We start from the raw sequence: 21,116 nt of genomic DNA, 5'->3' as shown, positions 1-21,116 counted from the left end.
AATGTACATGTTGTACCTGCTTATCGTATTGATCAACGATTTGGAATTTCATCATTATTGATCAAAATACTTAACAATGTCGTGAATTTGTCAATATTTCTTGTTATATGTTTTATCAGTAATGTAGAAAAATATATTTATATCATATTTTGCTTCGTGGTTAGCCCCTTTAAAAGTTTCCCGCCATCAAAAATACCTTTTCAAGCGTACCCGAGATCATGATCAAATTGCCTTAAAAATTATCTACAGTGAACATTTCTTATCGACTATATTATCCTGTTTTTAATGTTACAGTTACGATTATCTAATCGATAAAATCATTTCGCAGACTAAACTATATCAATGTTATTGTACCACGTAATGGAGTAAAACGAAAACAAAAGCCGCATAGAAATGTCGACAGGAAATATATCCTATAAGGAGCTTCACGAACAGTTCGTTAGCGACCATGTGGGGACAACATCGCCTGAAGTCGCCGCCATCCTATGTGCATCAGGGATAGCAGTGTTTTCTCGCGTGTGTGTGCAGACGTTCCTATGGAAAACGACTCCCCGTTTCACCTGGTAAATTAGCTCTCTTAGTAATGGGAAATAGATTGCTTTTAAATAGATATTTATATATACCTGAGCTTTGGTCTATAAAAATATGGCTTCTAAACCACCTAGACTTTATGCTTCTTTAATTGATACATTTCCGCAGCGTTGGACATCCATCATCTTCGTTAGACGTTATATTCTAGAAGTAGAAGAGAGCCAATATATTGGGTTGTTTTTTCTCTAAATCCGTTTATACTTTTTACTCAATCTTTGGCATTTAGCACACCACCATATGACATAATCTTCATCCTGTTGAAGGTGGTCATTAATCATTACGAAGCAGAAGTAGAAGTACTCCAGGGTTTCCGATCACTTACGATCTGTACACCCCAGGACTATATCTTCTAATAAAACTGAAGGCAGCTCATAAGAAAAATATGAACCATTCACAGGCCATCATAAAGTAATTTGATGACTACAGAGAGAGCGACGCTTAACTTCAAAGCCACACAGTCAACCACAGGGTACCTTTATATGGTTCTTGTGATGTGCATCAAAAGGACTGGATTACCTGTTTTGGTCTGTTGCCTCCAATTTTACTACGAGATAGTCCAGGGGTGTAGAGATCGTAAGTGATCAGAACGTATGGAGTATCGAGGATGAGCACCCATGTACGGTACTACATGAAAGTCTGATAAAATCAGTTATCCTCCTTAACCTATCCTCTAAAATTGCTGTCATAGGGTCAAATGTATACATTGTCGGTGTGGTATTTCTCTATAAATTTATTCGCACGGGAGCGTGCCGTCTACCATACAGTATGACTAAATTCAGGGAAAATATGCAAAGGATTAAGCTATAATGGTACTATACATATATACTCGACAAAATATTCAATACATCGCTAACCACAGGAAAATTATCACAGGGCTGAAAACAAGCAAATGGTCACCTTTCACCAAATATATATACATGAGCTTGCATAAAAGTAACAGTAACATACATCCCATGCCCCATGATCAAACTTTGCCAATATAAGCTAGATCCTCACACTATTGTAACAGGATGTCATGAATACCCTGGTATTTACTGTAAAAGGAACGGGTTGGTGTGGTTTGTACAATATGATGTCTGTCACTCAGCTGATGGAGCAATCTTCTAGCTCAGTCAGTATGTAGAGCCATAGTTTTTCACGTCGGATGGAGACCCAGGTGCGATTCCTGGTCGAGGCAATTGACAGGAATCATATGTGTAATTTCCCTGTTCTTTACATTACATACAATTCCATGGATCATAGTGTTCAAATCGGCAAAGCAACTAGATGAATTGGGATGTTTCGGATCGATGTGATCATGTTTTGGCTTATATGACACCTAAGAAATAATATATATATACAGACAAAATATGACTAGTTTTAACAGGTGCTAATACCTTAAAGAATGGACTGTAGATTGACCACTATGGACTTATGGTGGTATATTTCAACTTCTTATGACATGAGTAGGTATACATATAAATTCAGTGATTTTTACCAATGTAGCCCTTTGTTGAGGTATCAGTGCTCCAGATGATTCTTGTGGGGGTGGGTAATTGTACTTGCAACTCTAACTTTTTTTGAGTAATTGTTGACATGCTAGCTATAGTAGCAATTGTTGAAAGAAGAATAAACACAATTGATGCAGACTCATGTGCATTATTGCGCAATTGAATTCTTATGATCTTACTGCATTTCTTTTGATTTTATTTCTGGTTGTAAGTGCTCATAACAATTGGGTTGCATAAATTTATACAAATGTTATAGGGGTGATTAGTCAGTGAGTTTTTAGGTCATCTGACCGAAGGTCAGGATGACCTATTGTCATCGTGTTACGTCCGTCGTCGTGCGCCGTCCGCCGTCCGCCGTCCGCCATGCGTCGTGCGTAAAACTATTTATACAAAAGCCTACTCCTCCTAAACCCTTGAGTGAATTACATCCATATTTGGTGTGAAACATCCTTGGGGAAGGACAATCATATTTTATATAAATGAGATAAGTCCGACCCCTAGGGGCAGAGGGGCGGGGCCCCAAAAGGGCAAATTTTCTTAATTTAAGCTTTTAAATCCTACTCCTCCTTCATCCTTGGATGGATTTCATCCATATTTAGTGTGAAACATCATTGGGGACCGACAATCATATTTTATATAAATGAGCCTGGTCCGACCCCTAGGGGCTGAGGGGTGGGGCCCCAAAAGGGCAAATTTTCTTAATTTTAGCCTTAAAATCCTACTCCTCCTTCATCCTTGGATGGATTTCATCTATATTTGGTGTGAAACATCATTGGGGAAGGACAATCATATTTTATATAAATGAGCTTGGTCCGACTCCTAGGGGCTGAGGGGTGGGGCCCCAAAAGGGCAAATTTTCTTAATTTTAGCTTTAAAATCCTACTCTTTCCTCATCCTTGGATGGATTTCATCCATATTTGGTGTGAAACATCATTGGGGAAGGACAATCATATTTTTAGGTCATCTGACCCGAAGGGTCAGGATGACCTATTGTCATCATGCACCGTCCGTCGTCGTGCGCCGTGCGCCGTGCGTAAACTTTTTATTCAAACAACTTCTTCTCAATAACCAGAAGGCCCACGGTACTCATATTTGGCCTGTAGGTTGCTGGGATGGAGGGCTACCAAGTTTGTTCAAATGAATGACCTTGACCTTCATTCAAGGTCACAGGGGTCAAAAAGGCTAAAATCTTTAAACAACTTCTTCTCAAGAACCAGAAGGCCCAGGGTACTGATATTTGCCCTGTAGGATGCTGGGATGAAGGGCTACCAAGTTTGTTCAAATAAATGACCTTGACCTTCATTCAAGGTCACAGGGGTCAAATAGGCTAAAATCCTTTAAACAACTTCTTGTGAATAACTAAGAGGCCTAGAGACCTGATATTAGGCCTGTGGCATGCTGGGATGAAGCGCTACCAAGTTTGTTCAAATAAATGACCTTGACCTTCATTCAAGGTCACGAGGGTCAAAAAGGCTAAAATATTTAAACAACTTCTTCTCAAGAACCAGAAGGCCCAGGGTACTGATATTTGGCCTGTAGGATGCTGGGATGAAGGGCTACCAAGTTTGTTCAAATAAATGACCTTGACCTTCATTCAAGGTCACAGGGGTCAAAAAGGCTAAAATTTTTAAACAACTTCTTCTCAAGAACTAGAAGGCCCAGGGTACTGATATTTGGCCTGTAGGATGCTGGGATGAAGGGCTACCAAGTTTGTTCAAATAAATGACCTTGACCTTCATTCAAGGTCACAGGGGTCAAATAGGCTAAAATCCTTTAAACAACTTCTTGTGAATAACTAAGAGGCCTAGAGACCTGATATTAGGCCTGTGGCATGCTTGGATGAAGGGCTACCAAGTTTGTTCAAATAAATGACCTTGACCTTCATTGAAGGTCACGAGGGTCAAAAAGGCTAAAATCTTTAAACAACTTCTTCTCAAGAACCAGAAGGCCGAGGGTACTGATATTTGGCCTGTAGGATGCTGGGATGAAGGGCTACCAAGTTTGTTCAAATAAATGACCTTGACCTTCATTCAAGGTCACAGGGGTCAAATAGGCTAAAATCCTTTAAACAACTTCTTGTGAATAACTAAGAGGCCTAGAGACCTGATATTAGGCCTGTGGCATGCTGGGATGAAGGGCTACCAAGTTTGTTCAAATAAATGACCTTGACCTTCATTCAAGGTCACGAGGGTCAAAAAGGCTAAAATCTTTAAACAACTTCTTCTCAAGAACCAGAAGGCCCAGGGTACTGATATTTGACCTGTAGGATGCTGGGATGAAGGGCTACCAAGTTTGTTCAAATGAATTACCTTGACCTTCATTCAAGGTCACAGGGGTCAAATAGGCTAAAATCCTTTAAACAACTTCTTGTGAATAACTAAGAGGCCTAGAGACCTGATATTAGGCCTGTGGCATGCTGGGATGAAGGGCTACCAAGTTTGTTCAAATAAATGACCTTGACCTTCATTCAAGGTCACGAGGGTTAAAAAGGCTAAAATATTTAAACATCTTCTTCTCAAGAAGCAGAAGGCCCAGGGTACTGATATTTGGCCTGTAGGATGCTGGGATGAAGGGCTACCAAGTTTGTTCAAATAAATGATCTTGACCTTCATTCAAGGTCACAGGGGTCAAATAGGCTAAAATCCTTTAAACAACTTATTGTGAATAACTAAGAGGCCTAGAGACCTGATATTAGGCCTGTGGCATGCTGGGATGAAGGGCTACCAAGTTTGTTCAAATAAATGACCTTGACCTTCATTGAAGGTCACGAGGGTCAAATAGGCTAAAATCTTTAAACGACTTCTTCTCAAGAACCAGAAGGCCCAGGGTACTGATATTTGGCCTGTGACATGCTTGGATGAAGGGCTACCAAGTTTGTTCAAATGAATGACCTTAACCTTCATTCAAGGTCACGGGGGTCAAAAAGGCTAAAATATTTAAATGACTTCTTCTCAAGAACCAGAAGGCCCAGGGTACTGATATTTGGCCTGTAGGATGCTGGGATGAAGGGCTACCAAGTTTGTTCAAATAAATGACCTTGACCTTCATTCAAGGTCACAGGGGTCAAATAGGCTTAAATCATTTAAACAAATTCTTGTGAATAACGAAGAGGCCTAGAGACCTGATATTAGGCCTGTGGCATGCTGGGATAAAGGGCTACCAAGTTTGTTCAAATGAATGACCTTGATCTTCATTCAAGGTCACAGGGGTCAAATAGGCTAAAATCTTTAAATGACTTCTTCTTAAGAACCAGAAGGCCCAGGGTACTGATATTGGGCATGTAGCATGCTTGGATGAAGGGCTATCAAGTTTATTCAAATGAATGACCTTGATCTTCATTTAAGGTCACGGGCGGCAAATAGACTAAAATCTTTAAATGACGTCTTCTCAAGAACCAGAAGGCCCAGGGTACTGATATTGAGCATGTGGCATGCTGGTAGCATGCTGGGATGAAGGGCTACCAAGTTTGTTCAAATGAATTACCTTGACCTTCAATCAAGGTCACAGAGGTCAAATAGGCTAAAATCTTTAAACGACTATGTTGTATTGTACTAATAGTCAGATGACCGTTAAGGCCCATGGGCCTCTTGTATATAAATGAGATAAGTCCGACCCCTAGGGGCAGAGATGCGGGGCCCCAAAAGGGCAAATTTTCTTAATTTAAGCTTTTAAATCCTACTCCTCCTTCATCCTTGGATGGATTTCATCCATATTTAGTGTGAAACATCATTGGGGACCGACAATCATATTTTATATAAATGAGCCTGGTCCGACCCCTAGGGGCTGAGGGGTGGGGCCCCAAAAGGGCAAATTTTCTTAATTTTAGCTTTAAAATCCTACTCTTTCCTCATCCTTGGATGGATTTCATCTATATTTGGTGTGAAACATCATTGGGGAAGGACAATCATATTTTATATAAATGAGCTTGGTCCGACTCCTAGGGGCTGAGGGGTGGGGCCCCAAAAGGGCAAATTTTCTTAATTTTAGATTTAAAATCCTACTCCTTCCTCATCCTTGGATGGATTTCATCCATATTTAGTGTGAAACATCATTTGGGATGGGCAATCATATTTTTAGGTCATCTGACCAAAGGTCAGGATGACCTATTGTCATCGTGTTTCGTCCGTCGTCGTGCGCCGTCCGCCGTCCGCCGTGCGTCGTGCGTAAGACTATTTATACAAAAGCCTACTCCTCCTTAACCCTTGGGCGGATTACATCCATATTTGGTGTGAAACATCATTGGGGAAGGACAATCATATTTTATATAAATGAACTCGGTCCGACCTCTAGGGGCTGAGGGATGGGGCCCCAAAAGGGCAAATTTTCTTATTTTAAGCTTTAAAATCCTACTCCTCCTTCATCCTTGGGTTGATTTCATCCATATTTGGTGTGAAACATCATTAGGGAAGGACAGTCATATTTTATATAAATGAGTTTGGTCCGACCCCTAGGGGCTGAGGGGTGGGGCCCCAAAAGGGCAAATTTTCTTAATTTTAGCTTTAAAATCCTACTCCTCCTTCATCCTTGGGTTGATTTCATCCATATTTGGTGTGAAACATCATTAGGGAAGGAAAGTCATATTTTATATAAATGAGTTTGGTCTGACTCCTAGGGGCTGAGGGGTGGGGCCCCAAAAGGGCAAATTTTCTTAATTTTAGCTTTAAAATCCTACTCCTCCTTCATCCTTGGGTTGATTTCATTCATATTTGGTGTGAAACATCATTGGGGGAGGACAATCATATTTTATATTGATGAGCCTGGTCCGACCCCTAGGGGCTGAGAGGTGGGGCCCCAAAAGGGCAAATTTTCTTAATTTTAGCTTTAAAATCCTACTCCTCCTTCATTCTTGGATGGATTTTATCCATATTTGGTGTGAAACGTTGTTGGGAAAGGGCAATCATATTTTATATAAATGAGCCTGGTCCGACCCCTAGGGGCAGAGGGGCGGGGCCCCAAAAGGGGAAATTTTAAATCCTACTCCTCCTTCATCCTTGGATGGATATCATCCATATTTGGTGTGAAACATCATTGGGGACAGACAATCATATTTTATATAAATGAGCCTGGTCCGTCCCCTAGGGGCTGAGGGGTGGGGCCCCAAAAAGGTTATTTTTAGCTTTAAAATACTACTCCTTATCCTTGGATGGATTTCATCTATATTTGCTATAAAACATCATTGGGGAAGGACAATCATATTTTTTATAAATGAGCCTGGTCCGACCCCTAGGGGCTGAGGGGTGGGGCCCCAAATGGGGTAATTTTCTTAATTTTAGCTTTAAAATCCTACTCCTCCTTCATCCTTGGATGAATTTCATCCATATTTAATGTGAAACATCATTGGGGATGGACAATCATATTTTATATAAATGAGTCTGGTCCGACCCCTAGGGGCTGAGGGGTGAAACCCCAAAAGGGCAAATTTTCTTAATTTTAGCTGGCCCACTTCCTGTTTTAGGTTTCGGTCTCCGATCTCAATGAAAATTGGTCTATAGGGGTTTTAATTGATGCCGAACAACATGTAAACATTTTCGTAAAGATTTTGGTATTCCAAGATGGCCGCTGGCCCACTTCCTTTTTTCAGGTTTCAGTCTCCGATCTCAATGAAAATGGTCTATAGGGGTTTTAATTGATACCGAACAACATGCAAACATTTTCGTAAAGATTTTGGTATTCCAAGATGGCCCCTGGCCCACTTCCTGTTTTAATGTTTCAGTCTCCAATCTCAATGAAAATTGGTCTATAGGGGTTTTATTTGATTCGGAAGGAAGAACTTTAGGTAAGGACAATCATATTTTAGAAAGGACCGCGGAGCTAAGACCCATGGGGATAGTACGGCGGAGGTCCAAAATGGGAGCTTTGTTGATATTTGGCTTTAAAATCTGACTCCTCCTTATATTAATCCTTGAATGTGTTACAACCATATATGGATGAAGAGCTAAGTTTGTTCAACAATTGACAATTACCTATTTCAGAAACTTACATATTCAACTAAGGAGTTCCTTGTATTGTTTATATTAATCGTTAACCAATACTTTATACTGTGACTTTGTTGTTTTGTGCCATGAGTCAGATGACCGTTAAGGCCCATGGGCCTCTTGTTTCCTTATATAACTGGGGTCATTCCATTCCCAATGCCAAATCCCCCTATTTTTTCCCAATTACAATGAAAAATTCCCAAATCAAACCGCTGAAAAACAAATAAAACCTGGAAATCTCCCCCCTCATTGTTTAATAAAAAAACCAAACTACTCTGAAACTGTTTTGATGGTCATCATCTTTTGATAAAATAAAAACAGTTTACTGTTTTACAATATCTAATCACCTATAATACCAATACTGATGACTTTGTCAGATGACTGTGTTATAACCACTGTTTCACTTTTTCCTATACTACATACATATTTGTACACCAGCTTTGTACTGATCCATTAATACATATTGTAAATCAACTTTCTTTTGTGGCGTTTAGTTTTACAGTCCAATTCAGTTCACAAAATTTTGTCTCTGCAAGATTGATATTGAAAGGTATTTGAATTCAGAGTTGTCAGGGTGTTTTTACATATATACAATAGTCTCTATCCTGGTCCTTCACATCTGATTTGCAAGTCCGGAACCTGTGCATGTGTGGCAGTTGTCGGGTATCGACTATCTGTTGATTGCTTTTCTTAATTTTAATTTGTGTACTCCCACTTTCCTCCACCTTATAAACTGGCATGTCCTTATATATATGATGACCCCAACACACACTGTTAATCTAAAACAAATTAAAATAAACGTCAATTCAAATTCAACTTCATTCTTTCATTCCACAAAAGTTATATCTCTGCGAATAAGACAAAATCCATGTTTTAAAATGGAAATTGTGAAAGTAGCCACAAAAGTAGGTTGGTTTACAGTAGTGGGTGCATTTATCATCAAAGGTCTAATAGTAACATAACAATCCACCCTTGTGACCCCTACGTGATTTTCTAAATACTCGCTATGTCCAATTCAAGTACAGAAGATCAGGAAGGTCTTGGCTGTCGGATGAGTCCATGTTGACCAAGCGGTTTGTGATCATGCACAAATATACTTTCAACTGCACAAAGGTAAGTGATGGGTATGCAGAATATTACAAATGCCTTACAATTTTATTTTTTTTTGCCATTATCTTTTGAGTGGGAAAACGTCATTTATCTTTGCTTTTATACACTGGACAGTGGACACATGATATATACCGGGTATACTAATGCTAGGGATGAAAACTGTAATAGCTGTTATTGGTATCAATGGACACTTTATTTTTAGATATTAACAATATATGATACTACGTATATACCCTAGTATTTATCATATTTGAATAATAGAAAGTACATGTATATATATATATAGTTCTTCTTACAAAAATAATTTAATGACATATTGCATTCTTCCATGAAAAAGTACTGATATGATATTGTTACTGAAAGTAAGTCTTGTAAACTCACAAAATTATAATTTTCATTTTGCTTTTGTGTACATAATAATTGGTGCATGATTAAGATTGCTTTAACTCATTTTAAGTGATTTTGTTCCAGGTATACTGTGGCCATTGACCATATATGCCTGGTGTTACCCCTTCAGTTAGTCCTCACACTCTGGAGTGACTATGTATTTCTTTTTCTACTTGGCATCCTTTTACTGTTGCTGATCCCCATCTCACTTCAACTCAACTCAAGATTCAAAATACAATGGCTCAGTTGGAATAAAATACAAGACAAAAAAACAGATCCCCAGCTGTCATTCATCAACAATTTCAGGGCATATTTGCTTATTTATACTGCAATTTCAATTCTCGGTGTGATATTTCCACGGCGATTCTGTAAGGCGGAAACCTATGGCACAGGCTTCATGGATATAGCTGTAGGAATGTTTGTCATCTCCAATGCTGTTGTGTCACCTGAGGCTCGTGGCAAGTACAGTAATCCTGGGTAAGATTTAAGTAATAATATTAACCTAAACAATGAATATTAATAATATCATATGAAGAAGCTAAACTTAACTTTAACTGCATCTTTTTTAATCTCAAATGATAGTCAAGACATGTACAACATGCTTTAATATGTTATTTCTGTTTCTGTCTTTACGGTGAAAACTCTTAATAATTGCCACACTTTTTCTGGACATAGGGAATTGATAGTACATTAAACAATATAATGTTAGTACATGTATATGAAATAATATAATGTAAATTTTGACACATCTATCATATTTTTGGACAGGATTCAAATTGGCTGTCTACTGAACCGTCTCGTCTCGTGTCTACCGTTGTTGTTCCTTGGGTTATCAAGATTGGTACTAACAAAGGGAGCTAACTACCATAAACATGTCTCTGAATATGGTGTACACTGGAATTTCTTCATCACACTCACAGTTTTGAAGGTTGGTATTTGGTGTTGCATTGTAGCTATCAAATCATTTAGGGTGATGACATGTATCTTATAATTAATAATTGTTTTATACTGTAACCAGTCCTTTAAAGTATGAACATTTTCATCAACTGTTATTTGTTTGTTGAATACAATAAAACCTTTATAACTCAAACAGCATGGGACCAGATCAGTAGTTCTAGAATTCGAAATACAGGGTATTTTACTCATCCAATCGATCATTAACAGTCAAAATGTCCAAAAGTATGACAAACAATGAATGTCAATGACATTTTAATTACCATGGTTTTTAACATTTTGAACTTTTATGAAAGCGTTTTTTGATAGCAATATCAAGTTGAAAAAAAAAATATGCATTGAATAAAAACTGATGTGAGAAAATTTTTAATACTATGTATTTGATGAAATGGGGATATATTTGAAATTTTCTGTTTGAGGAATAAAGGTATTCGACGATTGGCTGTTTAAGCTATCTTTGGCTTTGTTAGGTGAAATATAGGGACAAGTTCAGGAACATGCGATCAGTTTGACAAATGGAGGGTATTTGAGGAATGCAGGTTCAAGTTAGAGGGGTTATACATGCAATGTATATATACTGTATTTCTAAAATTAAGGATTGATTGCTAATTTGTATAGTGACTTTCTTAAGCAATGATATGAACTTACAATTTGACTCATTATAAACACTAACTATTCAAATCGCCTTTCGTTCGTGGTCTTCTTGTTATCGCTATTTCTCAAGAAGTGCTGAATGGATCATTCTCAAATTTCATATGTAGGTTCCCCTAGGGCCCTAGTTATGCATTTTGCATTTTGGGACCAATTAGTTAACAAAGAAGCCAGGTAGCCATCTTGGATTTTGATATTTATAGTTTGTTATCGCTATTTTTCAGAAAGCACTGAAGGGATCATTCTCAAATTTCATACATAGGTTCCCCTAGGGCCCTAGTTGTGGATATTGCATTTTGGGACCAATCGGTCAACAAGATGGCCGCAAGGCAGCTATCTTTGATTTTGATAGTTAAAGTTTGTTATTGCTATTTCTCTGAAAGTACAGAAGGGATCATTTCCAAATTTCATATGTAGGTTCCTCTAGGGCCCTAGTTACACATATTGCATTTTGAGACCAATTAATCAACAAGATAGCCGCCAGGCAGCCATCTTGGATTTTGATAGTTAAAAGTTAATCAATATCGCTATTTCTCAGAAAGTTCTGAAGGGATCATTCTCAAATTACATATATAGGTTCCCCTAGGGTTCTAGTTGTGCATATTGCATTTTGGGACCAATCAGTCAACAAGATGGCCACCAGGCAGCCATCTTGGATTTTGGTTGTTTAAGTTTGAAAAGTAGAGAAAAGATACATCTGACAATTTTCAGACATAGATCAGTCTTTGATGGGCGCAAAGATCCCTCTGGGATTTCTCGTTAAGAAATCCCAGAGGAAGCCCCTATAAGCACATTGAGGTGTGCGAATCACAATGAGCTTTGGTATTCAGTAGAAGAAATGTCTTAACAGTGAATTTCCAGACTTGAACCTGGTGAGGAAGAACTGAAATACATGTGTACAAGGAATATTTTTTGCCTACAGATCATGTCAACCCTTTTCTACATCTACGTGCCTGAGTTTCTGTGGAGCCTGTGTGCCCTAGCTGTGGTGGTGGGGTACCAGTATAGTCTAGACTACGGCAGTTTGAAGGACTACATATTACTAGGGGAGGATGGACAGGGCGGTCGTGACGGAATAGTCAACGCTAATAGGGAGGGTATCTTCTCCTGTCTGGGGTACTTCGCTCTGTATGTGTTTGGTACAGAAATAGGAAAGATGATCTTCAGCTATGAAAGGTAAGCTCTCAGGTCTCTGGTTTAAATTTTGTATGTGTAAATGTGTCTTTAATTAATTAAGAATCTATCAAATCAAATTTATGTAGTGAAATCAACAAAATCTGTTACCTGTATGTGATCGAGATCGGGTAATCTCAGTGGAGGGCTAAGATTTTATAACACAATCCCAACCGAGGTGTTAGCTGAGGTTGTGATGTTACATAATCTGTTTGTATATTTGACTTGCAGATGGACCCTATCGGCACAGAGAACATTGTTAATTGTCATGACTGTGATGTCCATGTTTTTCTGGGTACTATATAGTATATCAGCTGTTGCCTACGGAGAACCAGTGTCACGGAGGTTTGCCAATCTCACCTACGTTCTTTGGATTGTAAGTAACTAAATGAAGTTGCCAGTTAGGCTAAATGTACTAAATGTACAAATACAACAATTTAATCACTAAATCACAGCTTAAATTTTTTTATGGAATTTGGGGTCAAAGAGCGCTGACCCAAACCATAATGATCCTTTATTATTTTGTATTTGTGTTTTCAAATTAGAATGCCCGGTAAATATTTTCATATGGAGGTAGGTAATTTATGTAGTATGCTTCTTTCTATACATTTTACAGCTGGCCCTGTCCACACAGACCATGTCTGTTCTACTGTTGGTGGATCTCACTGTGGAGTACCTCAGGATATCTCTAGGTCAGTGAATACTTTTGCAACTTTTTATAATTTAGTAGCAGTTAAACACATTAGAACTTCATTAATTTCAAATAAAGTCCATGTCAAACAAGATACTTCTGTATGGCGCTTTCATTTCACATGCAGAGTATATAGTAATAGTCACCAGTATTTAGGCAGTCACATGTCAACTTTTAGCAAATATCTAGAGATTTTTTTAGAGCAAATTTATAACTTTATTTTAAACTGACCGAAGATACTTATCTAAAAAATTTAGTAACTTTATCAAAAATAATTAATTTCAGGTATGACAATTGAGATTTTGCCAGCCAAAGGCCTCCTGAATGCAATCAACTATAACGGCCTATTTTATTTCCTGCTGTCAAATGTCCTGACTGGATTTATGAATATCACCATGGAAACCATCCACATGTCAGCGTTGCCAAGCTTCCTCATACTCACACTCTACATGTCTTGTCTCTCTGCCATTTCTGTTTGTTTGTTTGTAAGGAAAATGAAAATAAAGTTTTGGTAACAATGATAATAGAAATATCTTATCTGTGAATCCCCATTGTCCCATTGAGTGCTGTAATAAATATTTCACATTGAACTGTTCGAAATGGCATGTATCAGGTTCAAAAGAGATACCTTTAACTCTGATATGAAGAATACTAGAATCTTACATGGGTTTGTCAAAGAGATGGGGATATCTCAACCCTTGTGAAATATTTCTGCGAGTCAATATCAGCCTGGCAAGGCAACTGACTAGTCAAATTCTTCCATGAAGGTAAAGATATCCTTGTTCACATAAAAGAATAGTGATAACATTTCAGTTGTCTAAAAGATGTTTCATTACAGGAATGTCCTTATATGTGAAAATTGATAATGTCATTGACAAATGTATGCTGCCACTTCAGCTGCATATTATAATGATATTGCTTAAACCAGGCATTCGTTACTGTGAAAGAAATAAAGAAATTATGATTAATCTGTAGAGACTGGCTATATAGTTTACTGTTCATTGTTTAGAGGAATCAGAAAAATGCACAGTTAGACCAGGATTTGAACACTAGCCTGATACTCTAGCAATCCATCTATCAGATCACTCAGGTTCCAATCCAGAACTATTACATGCATTTGTACATTAATCTCTCTTTTACATCTAGGATAGATGAGGGATACAAATGAAAGTTGTATACTGCTGCAAAGTTCTTACCTGTGTGGGATTTCTCCTTGTGTCTCTATTGTCACAGATACACTTGTATTGTAGTGCTTGCTAGGTTCTACCATTTGACCTACTATTAGCTACAATAGGCTACTGACATTGTCTGAAGTAGCAGTGTACCATGCAAAGTAATAGAGGAGTGGAATCATCAACAATCAGACTGGCACAACAGTAAAGACCCTCTATGTTTCCGAAACAAACATTTAAAGTTTAATAAAGATGCTCCACCGCCGACAGAGCATAAATGATATTCATATTTGAACAATAATTGGTGTTAGATCGTGTATATAAATCTAATTAACTCAAAAAATGATATAAAATAATTAATTTTGCCTAAAATACTAAATCGTCTACTCTTGTTTTTGTTAGTGAAAAGATACTGTTTGTCAGTGGTGAAGCATCTTTAATAACAGTTAAAATGTTAGAACATCTACATTCATGGTTTAATATGAAGTTATGGTTTAACATGAAGTTAGAACACCAAACAAAGTCGCAAGTGTTGATGTAAATCAAAGTTAACATAGAAGCTTCATTTCACTGTTTTACTGTGTTGCGTAATAAAAGTCATAATCTGTATAACAATTATTAGGGAGACACTGGGAAACATAAGACAACCCACTTTATGGAAATAAACATTAAATTTATCAATTCAAAATTATCTAAAAATGAATGACGCGTGTAGTATTAACTGTAAGTTCACCGATAATTTTTGGGACAAATTATCAAAGTCATTTTTAAAGTGAATAGTCGGGCAAAGAAAACAAGTCTAAATGCGTTCATTAGCCTTCCAAAAGTGCTCACTTATTAATACGACGGTCAAGTTATGCTTAGTTTCCCAGTTCTGACCATTAAAGTAAAGAAAAGTTGAAAGTATTGAAAACGAGTCTGCGTGGAAATGTAACCACGGACATAGTAAGCCGGGAGGACGTTTTAGAATTCCAATACTTTAAATTAATTTCTTCGTACGCAGACAGATTTTGGCGAGAGATTTTATTTTTCTATTTCATAAGAAATTACACTGGATACATTCACACCATTTTTACCGACTTTAGCCATCCTTGCCCGACTGTTCACTTTAAGCATTGTCTGAAACCCACGGGTGATCGCACTATAGTATGTACACTATATTATCGGGGTAGTGCCATCACCCCTGGGTCTCCGACGATGTTTTAAAGTTATATTTTAAGAATCACAAACCGTTTTGGTATATGTACATACAATGAAAAAAAAAAAAAAAAAAATTTAAAAAAAAATGGTGAAGATTGAAATTTTGACCTAAAACAACTAAACTAAATTTTCATTTAAATTTGACAATCTGTAACCAAAATTATTAACATATCCTGCTCAAAATAATGATCATCCTCTATACTCCAGGGGTTCCGATCACTTACGATCTCAACACCCCTGGACTATCTCATCGTAAAACTGGAGGCAACAGAATAGAACAGGTAATTTAGTCCTTTGATGTACATCAAAAGAGCCGTATAACGGTACACTGTGGTTGACTGTGTGGCTTTGATGTTAGGCGTCGCTCTCTCTGTAGTTTTCAAAGGAAATCTTTGCTGGTCTGTGATTGGTCAAATGTTTTCCGCTGAGCTGCCTTCAATTTCACTATGAGATAGTCCAGGGGTGTAGAGATCGTAAGTGATCGGAACCCCTGGAGTATTGAGGATGAATAATGATTTGATCACAGATATCATGAACTACAGCAACAGCAATCCAACTTGTATCTGAATACACAAGAATCATTGTATTGATAAACATACAGTCTAAACTCCATCATAACCTTTAATCAATTAATCAAATACACCTGTCATTTAGCACTAGGTATCAAGACAATAAGAAATCATCACAATTTCACAAATATAGTATTGTTCTGTTTCTCATACTTAATGTTACAAAATCTAATTCATTTACAAATGTACCTTTCCTTTGTTTAAAAAAAGTACTTCAGGTAATTTCTTGATATGGTCCATACTTCTTATCATTTTAAATTGACAATATTCAACTGATACAAGTCTGACTGTGGTATAATTTTACTCGATGGGGATTCATCAGGTTCCATTCTTTTAATTCAGACTTCCAAGCTGATGAACCACATAGATGCCTTAGATCCTATACAATAAATACCCGGTAGACTTTATCAAAACAAAACAAAAAAAACCCACAAAAAACGAAACAACTATTATTGGGTAATACAAAGTCACATGTAGGTTGATATTTTGCATATAGACATGGTGTTGCTATTTTAAGAAACAAAAATGCATTGTATTACTGTTGTGATGTTACAGCTAAGTATCAAGATCATTCTCCAAATGTAGAAGGTGATGTCCTTGGACCATCATTCTTTATTGTGACAATATTGACTACAAGCCTTCAGTCATTATATAATTCTATCATTTGGTTATATAACACCATATCGACCTCAGCAAATATCCATAATTGATAAATATATTTCTAATTTACTGTTTTACTCTTGTTTTAGGTATACAGTTGCCATTGACCACATATGCCTGGTGCTACCTCTTCAGTTAATCCTTACACTATGGAGTGACTATGTATTTCTTTCTCTAGTCTGCATCCTTATATTGTCACTGACTGGTATCGTATTTAAACTTAATTCTGGATGCTTTAAAACACAATGGCTCAGTTGGAATGAAATAAGAGAAAGGCATATATATCCCCAGCTATCATTTATCAACAATGTCCGGGCATATGTGCTTGTTTGTACTGCAATTTCCATTCTTGGTGTGGACTTTGTGATGTTTCCACGACGCTTTTGTAAGGCGGAAACCTATGGGACAGGCTTCATGGATACAGGAGTTGGACTATTCGTCATTTCCAATGCTATTGTATCACCAGAGGCTCGTGGCAAGTACAGAAATCCTGGGTAGGTGTTCTTATTAAATACCTTTTAAAAGTAAAACTATGTTTATGTAATTATTAAAAAAATAATGAAGCAACTAAATTTACATAATCTGCTGCACAAGGACTTGGCACAAATTTCTAACCAACAGTATTTATATATATTATAGTATCTGCAATATATACCAGTATATACATGAATACTATGCCAGTTCCCTGTGCTCTGCTGTGGCCATTCCTGTCTATTTCGAAGTCAAAAAGTTCTAGATCATTTTGCTTTTGTTTAGCCCATCATGTATGATTGTTATTGCAATTTCTAAGAGAGTTCATTTAATATGGATATTGTTCATATACTTTATTTTGACAGGATTCGTTGTTTAGTGAACTGTCTCACCTCATGTTTACCATTGCTGTTCTTTGGGGTGCTGAGATTTTTCGTAACAAAGGGAGCCAATTACCATGAACATGTCTCTGAATATGGTGTTCACTGGAATTTTTTTTTCACTCTGGCTGCATTAAAGGTCTGTGATTATGATTGAAATTTAGTTTATTGTAACTCCTGATTGTGTCACAATAGTGAATATATGTACTTGTCGTATGTTTTGAACATTAATGACAAAACATTTAAGTTTTCAAAGCATTTGTTATCAGTTTGACAGGGGAGGTAATTCTGTTTGAATCCAAGTTAGAATACTATATATATTTGATTAGTTTTGGAAAAAATATCAATTTCCTTTACTATGAGAGATTTAGATAAGCTACTCAGACTGAAGCTTAAAAATGTGAACTTTCTTATTCAGTAGATGCAATGTCTTAACCATGAATTTCCAGACTTTAACTTGGTGAGGAAGAACTGAAATTGATAAGCTTACCTGCAACTACAGTGAGACATTCACAACTTTGAAAAACCTCCGATAGGTAATTGCAATGTTAACATAACGTAATGCTTCAAAAGTGTCTTGTCGTGCTATACATCTAAAATTGTTGAAGTAGATATACATGTGTACAAGGAATATGTTTTGCCTACAGATAATGTCAACCCTTTTCTACATCAACGTGCCTGAGTTTCTGTGGAGCCTGTGTGCCCTAGCTGTGGTGGTGGGGTACCAGTATAGTCTAGACTACGGCGGTTTAAAGGACTATATATTACTAGGGGAGGATGGACAGGGTGGTCGTGACGGTCTAGTCAACGCTAATAGGGAGGGTATCTTCTCCTGTCTTGGGTACTTCGCTCTGTACGTGTTTGGTACAGAAATAGGAAAGATGATCTTCAGGTATGAAAGGTAAGAATGATAACAAAAATCATGTTACTGGTGATCCTTATGACTACTGAAATCAGTTTGATTGGGAAGATAATCCTATTTGAATCTAAAATAAGCTTTTCAGGGGAGATAATCGTACTTGTATTTGGGTCTAAAATCATTTCAACAGGGGAGATAATCATATTTGAATTTGAGTTTTATAGCATATTAATAATATATAAATTTTGAGATATTAATTGGAAAATTTCAATTTATTTTGACTATGATGTTGGTATTTCTATTTGTTACTACATGCTGTTTATTATTATTTTGAACAGAAGGATTTTACCTGGAGTAAAACCTTAATTGTTTTGCATTTCATTTATCATTCAATCAGGTTTGTTTGTAGCATAAAAGATACATGATTTTGTATTTACCAGCATAGGAAAAAAAACTACCAGTATCATCGATTCTCAATAGAAATAACTTCTGTCTTTGACGTACAAATGTATCCAGAACCTGTCATCATTGGGAACAAAACACAATTTCATAAATGTGATTTCAAAGTTTTTGAGGACTTAAGATTTATGCTTTGAATTACAGACGGACCATGTCAGCATGGAGAACGCTGTTAATTGTCATGACTGTGATGTGCATGTTTTTCTGGGTACTATACAGTATATCAGCATTAGCCTACGGAGAACCAGTGTCACGGAGGTTTGCCAACATCACCTTTGTTCTTTGGATTGTAAGTAACTAAATGAAGTAGTGAGGGTTTCGCATTGGGAGGTGCTACATCCATCTGTCTGTCAACCATTTGTTTGAAGAAATTGTCTTCCAATAGGCCTATTGTTTTCGCACTTGATACCAGGATCAAAATTTAATACCTAATCGTCTTGTTGCAATAAGAATTGGTGTGAACAGATTCTTTGCCAAATTTGGACTGTGATTCTTGTGTATTGCCTCCTTTGGTTGATTGCTTGAGCTGGTGTTTGGTTCTCCATTCTATGGATATCCTGCACAGTTGTATTGTCCGGGGCAAAATCAAAAAAATTACTATAGGCCTACTTCATTATTGGTCTGTTTTGATGGCTGCAACGATTCCATAAGCAGTCCGTCATCAGGTGATACAGCACTTTAGCTTATTACTTGTCAAGAGTATGTGACTTTCAGTTCTCTGCCTGTCAATTAACCCTTTGATAACTACTCAGTACAGAGGTGATATTTTACTTCAAATATACTTTTTCCAAAAGACTTCATATTGTGAACAAAATGATTGACGATGACCTTTGTTGAATGTTGTTTGGTCTAAATAAGCAAAACTCTTTTGAAAACAAACTTTTCAATATGCGTTGATTTTTAGAAAATATTACAAAGGTCACGTATGGGTAAAATACTTTTGATATAGACTTTTTGTTTCTGGGTTTCAAGGTTAAAGTTACCAAAAGAGCATATGAACCTTTAAGCTTGATGATGAGTTATGTAGAACTAGCACTCAGTTCCTTGTGTTTTACAGCTGGCCCTGTCCACACAGACCATGTGTGTTTCACTGTTGGTGGACCTCATTGTGGAGTACCTTAAGATATCTTCAGGTCAGTTCTTATTACAAAAATTTAGTTAAAGTTAAATGCTAGTGTTTCCACACTATCGAAAAGTATGACCAAGACCAGGAAAAAATATAGTGACCAGGTTGGAAGCTCAAACCCAGAATTTCGAAACACTAGTCAGTCTGGGGTTTGAACTTGGAACCTCCTGACAGTACCTGGATGCACTACCAATTGAGCTACCTGGTTTCTACCTTTAAACCCAATCCCGAACCCTTACATATACATACATGTATGCACATGCACAGGAGAGTGGTGTTCTGTTAAAAATATATAGCATAGATATATAAAAAAATATATCTAAAGAAAAAATAAGTAACCAGGTGGCTTATTTTTTCTTTAGATATTTTTTTTAAGGTTTTCAATACAATGTATAATGGAGAGGAAAATCAATAAATTAATCAGAAGTTGCTTCTGCAGTACAGTAAACTCTTTTGTCAGGACAAATATTCATTAGTGTCTATCTTGTACATACAGGCATAGCCGTCCAAACATTTCCAACCAAAGGCCTCCTGAATGCGATCAACTATAACGGCCTGTTTTATTTCCTGCTGTCAAATGTCCTGACTGGATTAGTGAATATCACCATGGAAACCATCCACATGTCAGCATTGCCAAGCTTCCTTATACTCACACTCTACATGTCTTGTCTCTCTGCCATTTCTGTTTGTTTGTTTGTTAGAAGAGTGAGATTAAAATTTTGGTAGAACACATTTTTTTGGTCTGTTCTTGGCACTTTTAAAATGGATGTCCCGATTAAAGTTTGATAATTTGGAGCACAGTCTGTGACTCATAGAGATTGGAATATGCCTGTATAAAGGATACCGTATTCGACCCAATAAGCGCCCATGTCCCTATAAGCGCCCCTCCCCCCTTTTTGAGGCCTCAGTTTCAATTGCCCATGCATAAATAAGGACCAAAATTACATAGAACGGTACAGATTTGCAATAATTTTGACTTATTATCACCTTTTCATTTTTATCATTTTTTTTAAGTGCCCTGGGCTCTTATTGGGTCGAATACGGTAATACTAACTAATTAGGTAATTGATTTATGGCTTATATAATATGTTAATTTCTGTCCATATGCTTTCAAAGTTATTTCGCTCCAATTATAATGAAAACTCGATGAATTGATTCCAAGAGGATGCTAGATATGAAACAGGTTCCACTTCATTAC

At 37.1% G+C, this 21,116-nt stretch overlaps 2 protein-coding genes across 2 annotated transcripts; both read left to right on the top strand.

Annotated features, from left to right (window-relative positions):
• The first annotated feature begins 339 nt into the window (after positions 1-339).
• Positions 340-20,650, top strand: LOC138325423 (uncharacterized). The gene is made up of 7 exons (XM_069271083.1): positions 340-563; positions 16,713-17,117; positions 17,460-17,613; positions 18,122-18,375; positions 18,937-19,081; positions 19,850-19,925; positions 20,415-20,650. The coding sequence occupies exons 1-7, from the start codon at positions 394-396 to the stop codon at positions 20,642-20,644; spliced, it is 1,434 nt and encodes a 477-aa protein (XP_069127184.1). The 5' UTR covers positions 340-393; the 3' UTR covers positions 20,645-20,650.
• On the top strand, positions 9,809-14,520 carry LOC138325424 (phosphatidylinositol-glycan biosynthesis class W protein-like). Its single transcript, XM_069271084.1, has 6 exons — positions 9,809-10,030; positions 10,322-10,481; positions 12,081-12,334; positions 12,563-12,707; positions 12,948-13,023; positions 13,308-14,520. The coding sequence occupies exons 1-6, from the start codon at positions 9,951-9,953 to the stop codon at positions 13,535-13,537; spliced, it is 945 nt and encodes a 314-aa protein (XP_069127185.1). The 5' UTR covers positions 9,809-9,950; the 3' UTR covers positions 13,538-14,520.
• Positions 20,651-21,116: the final 466 nt, after the last annotated feature.

Source organism: Argopecten irradians, chromosome 6 (genome assembly GCF_041381155.1).
Source record: "Argopecten irradians isolate NY chromosome 6, Ai_NY, whole genome shotgun sequence".
Classification (NCBI taxonomy): domain Eukaryota; kingdom Metazoa; phylum Mollusca; class Bivalvia; order Pectinida; family Pectinidae; genus Argopecten; species Argopecten irradians.
This window is presented reverse-complemented; position numbering and strand designations above follow the sequence as displayed.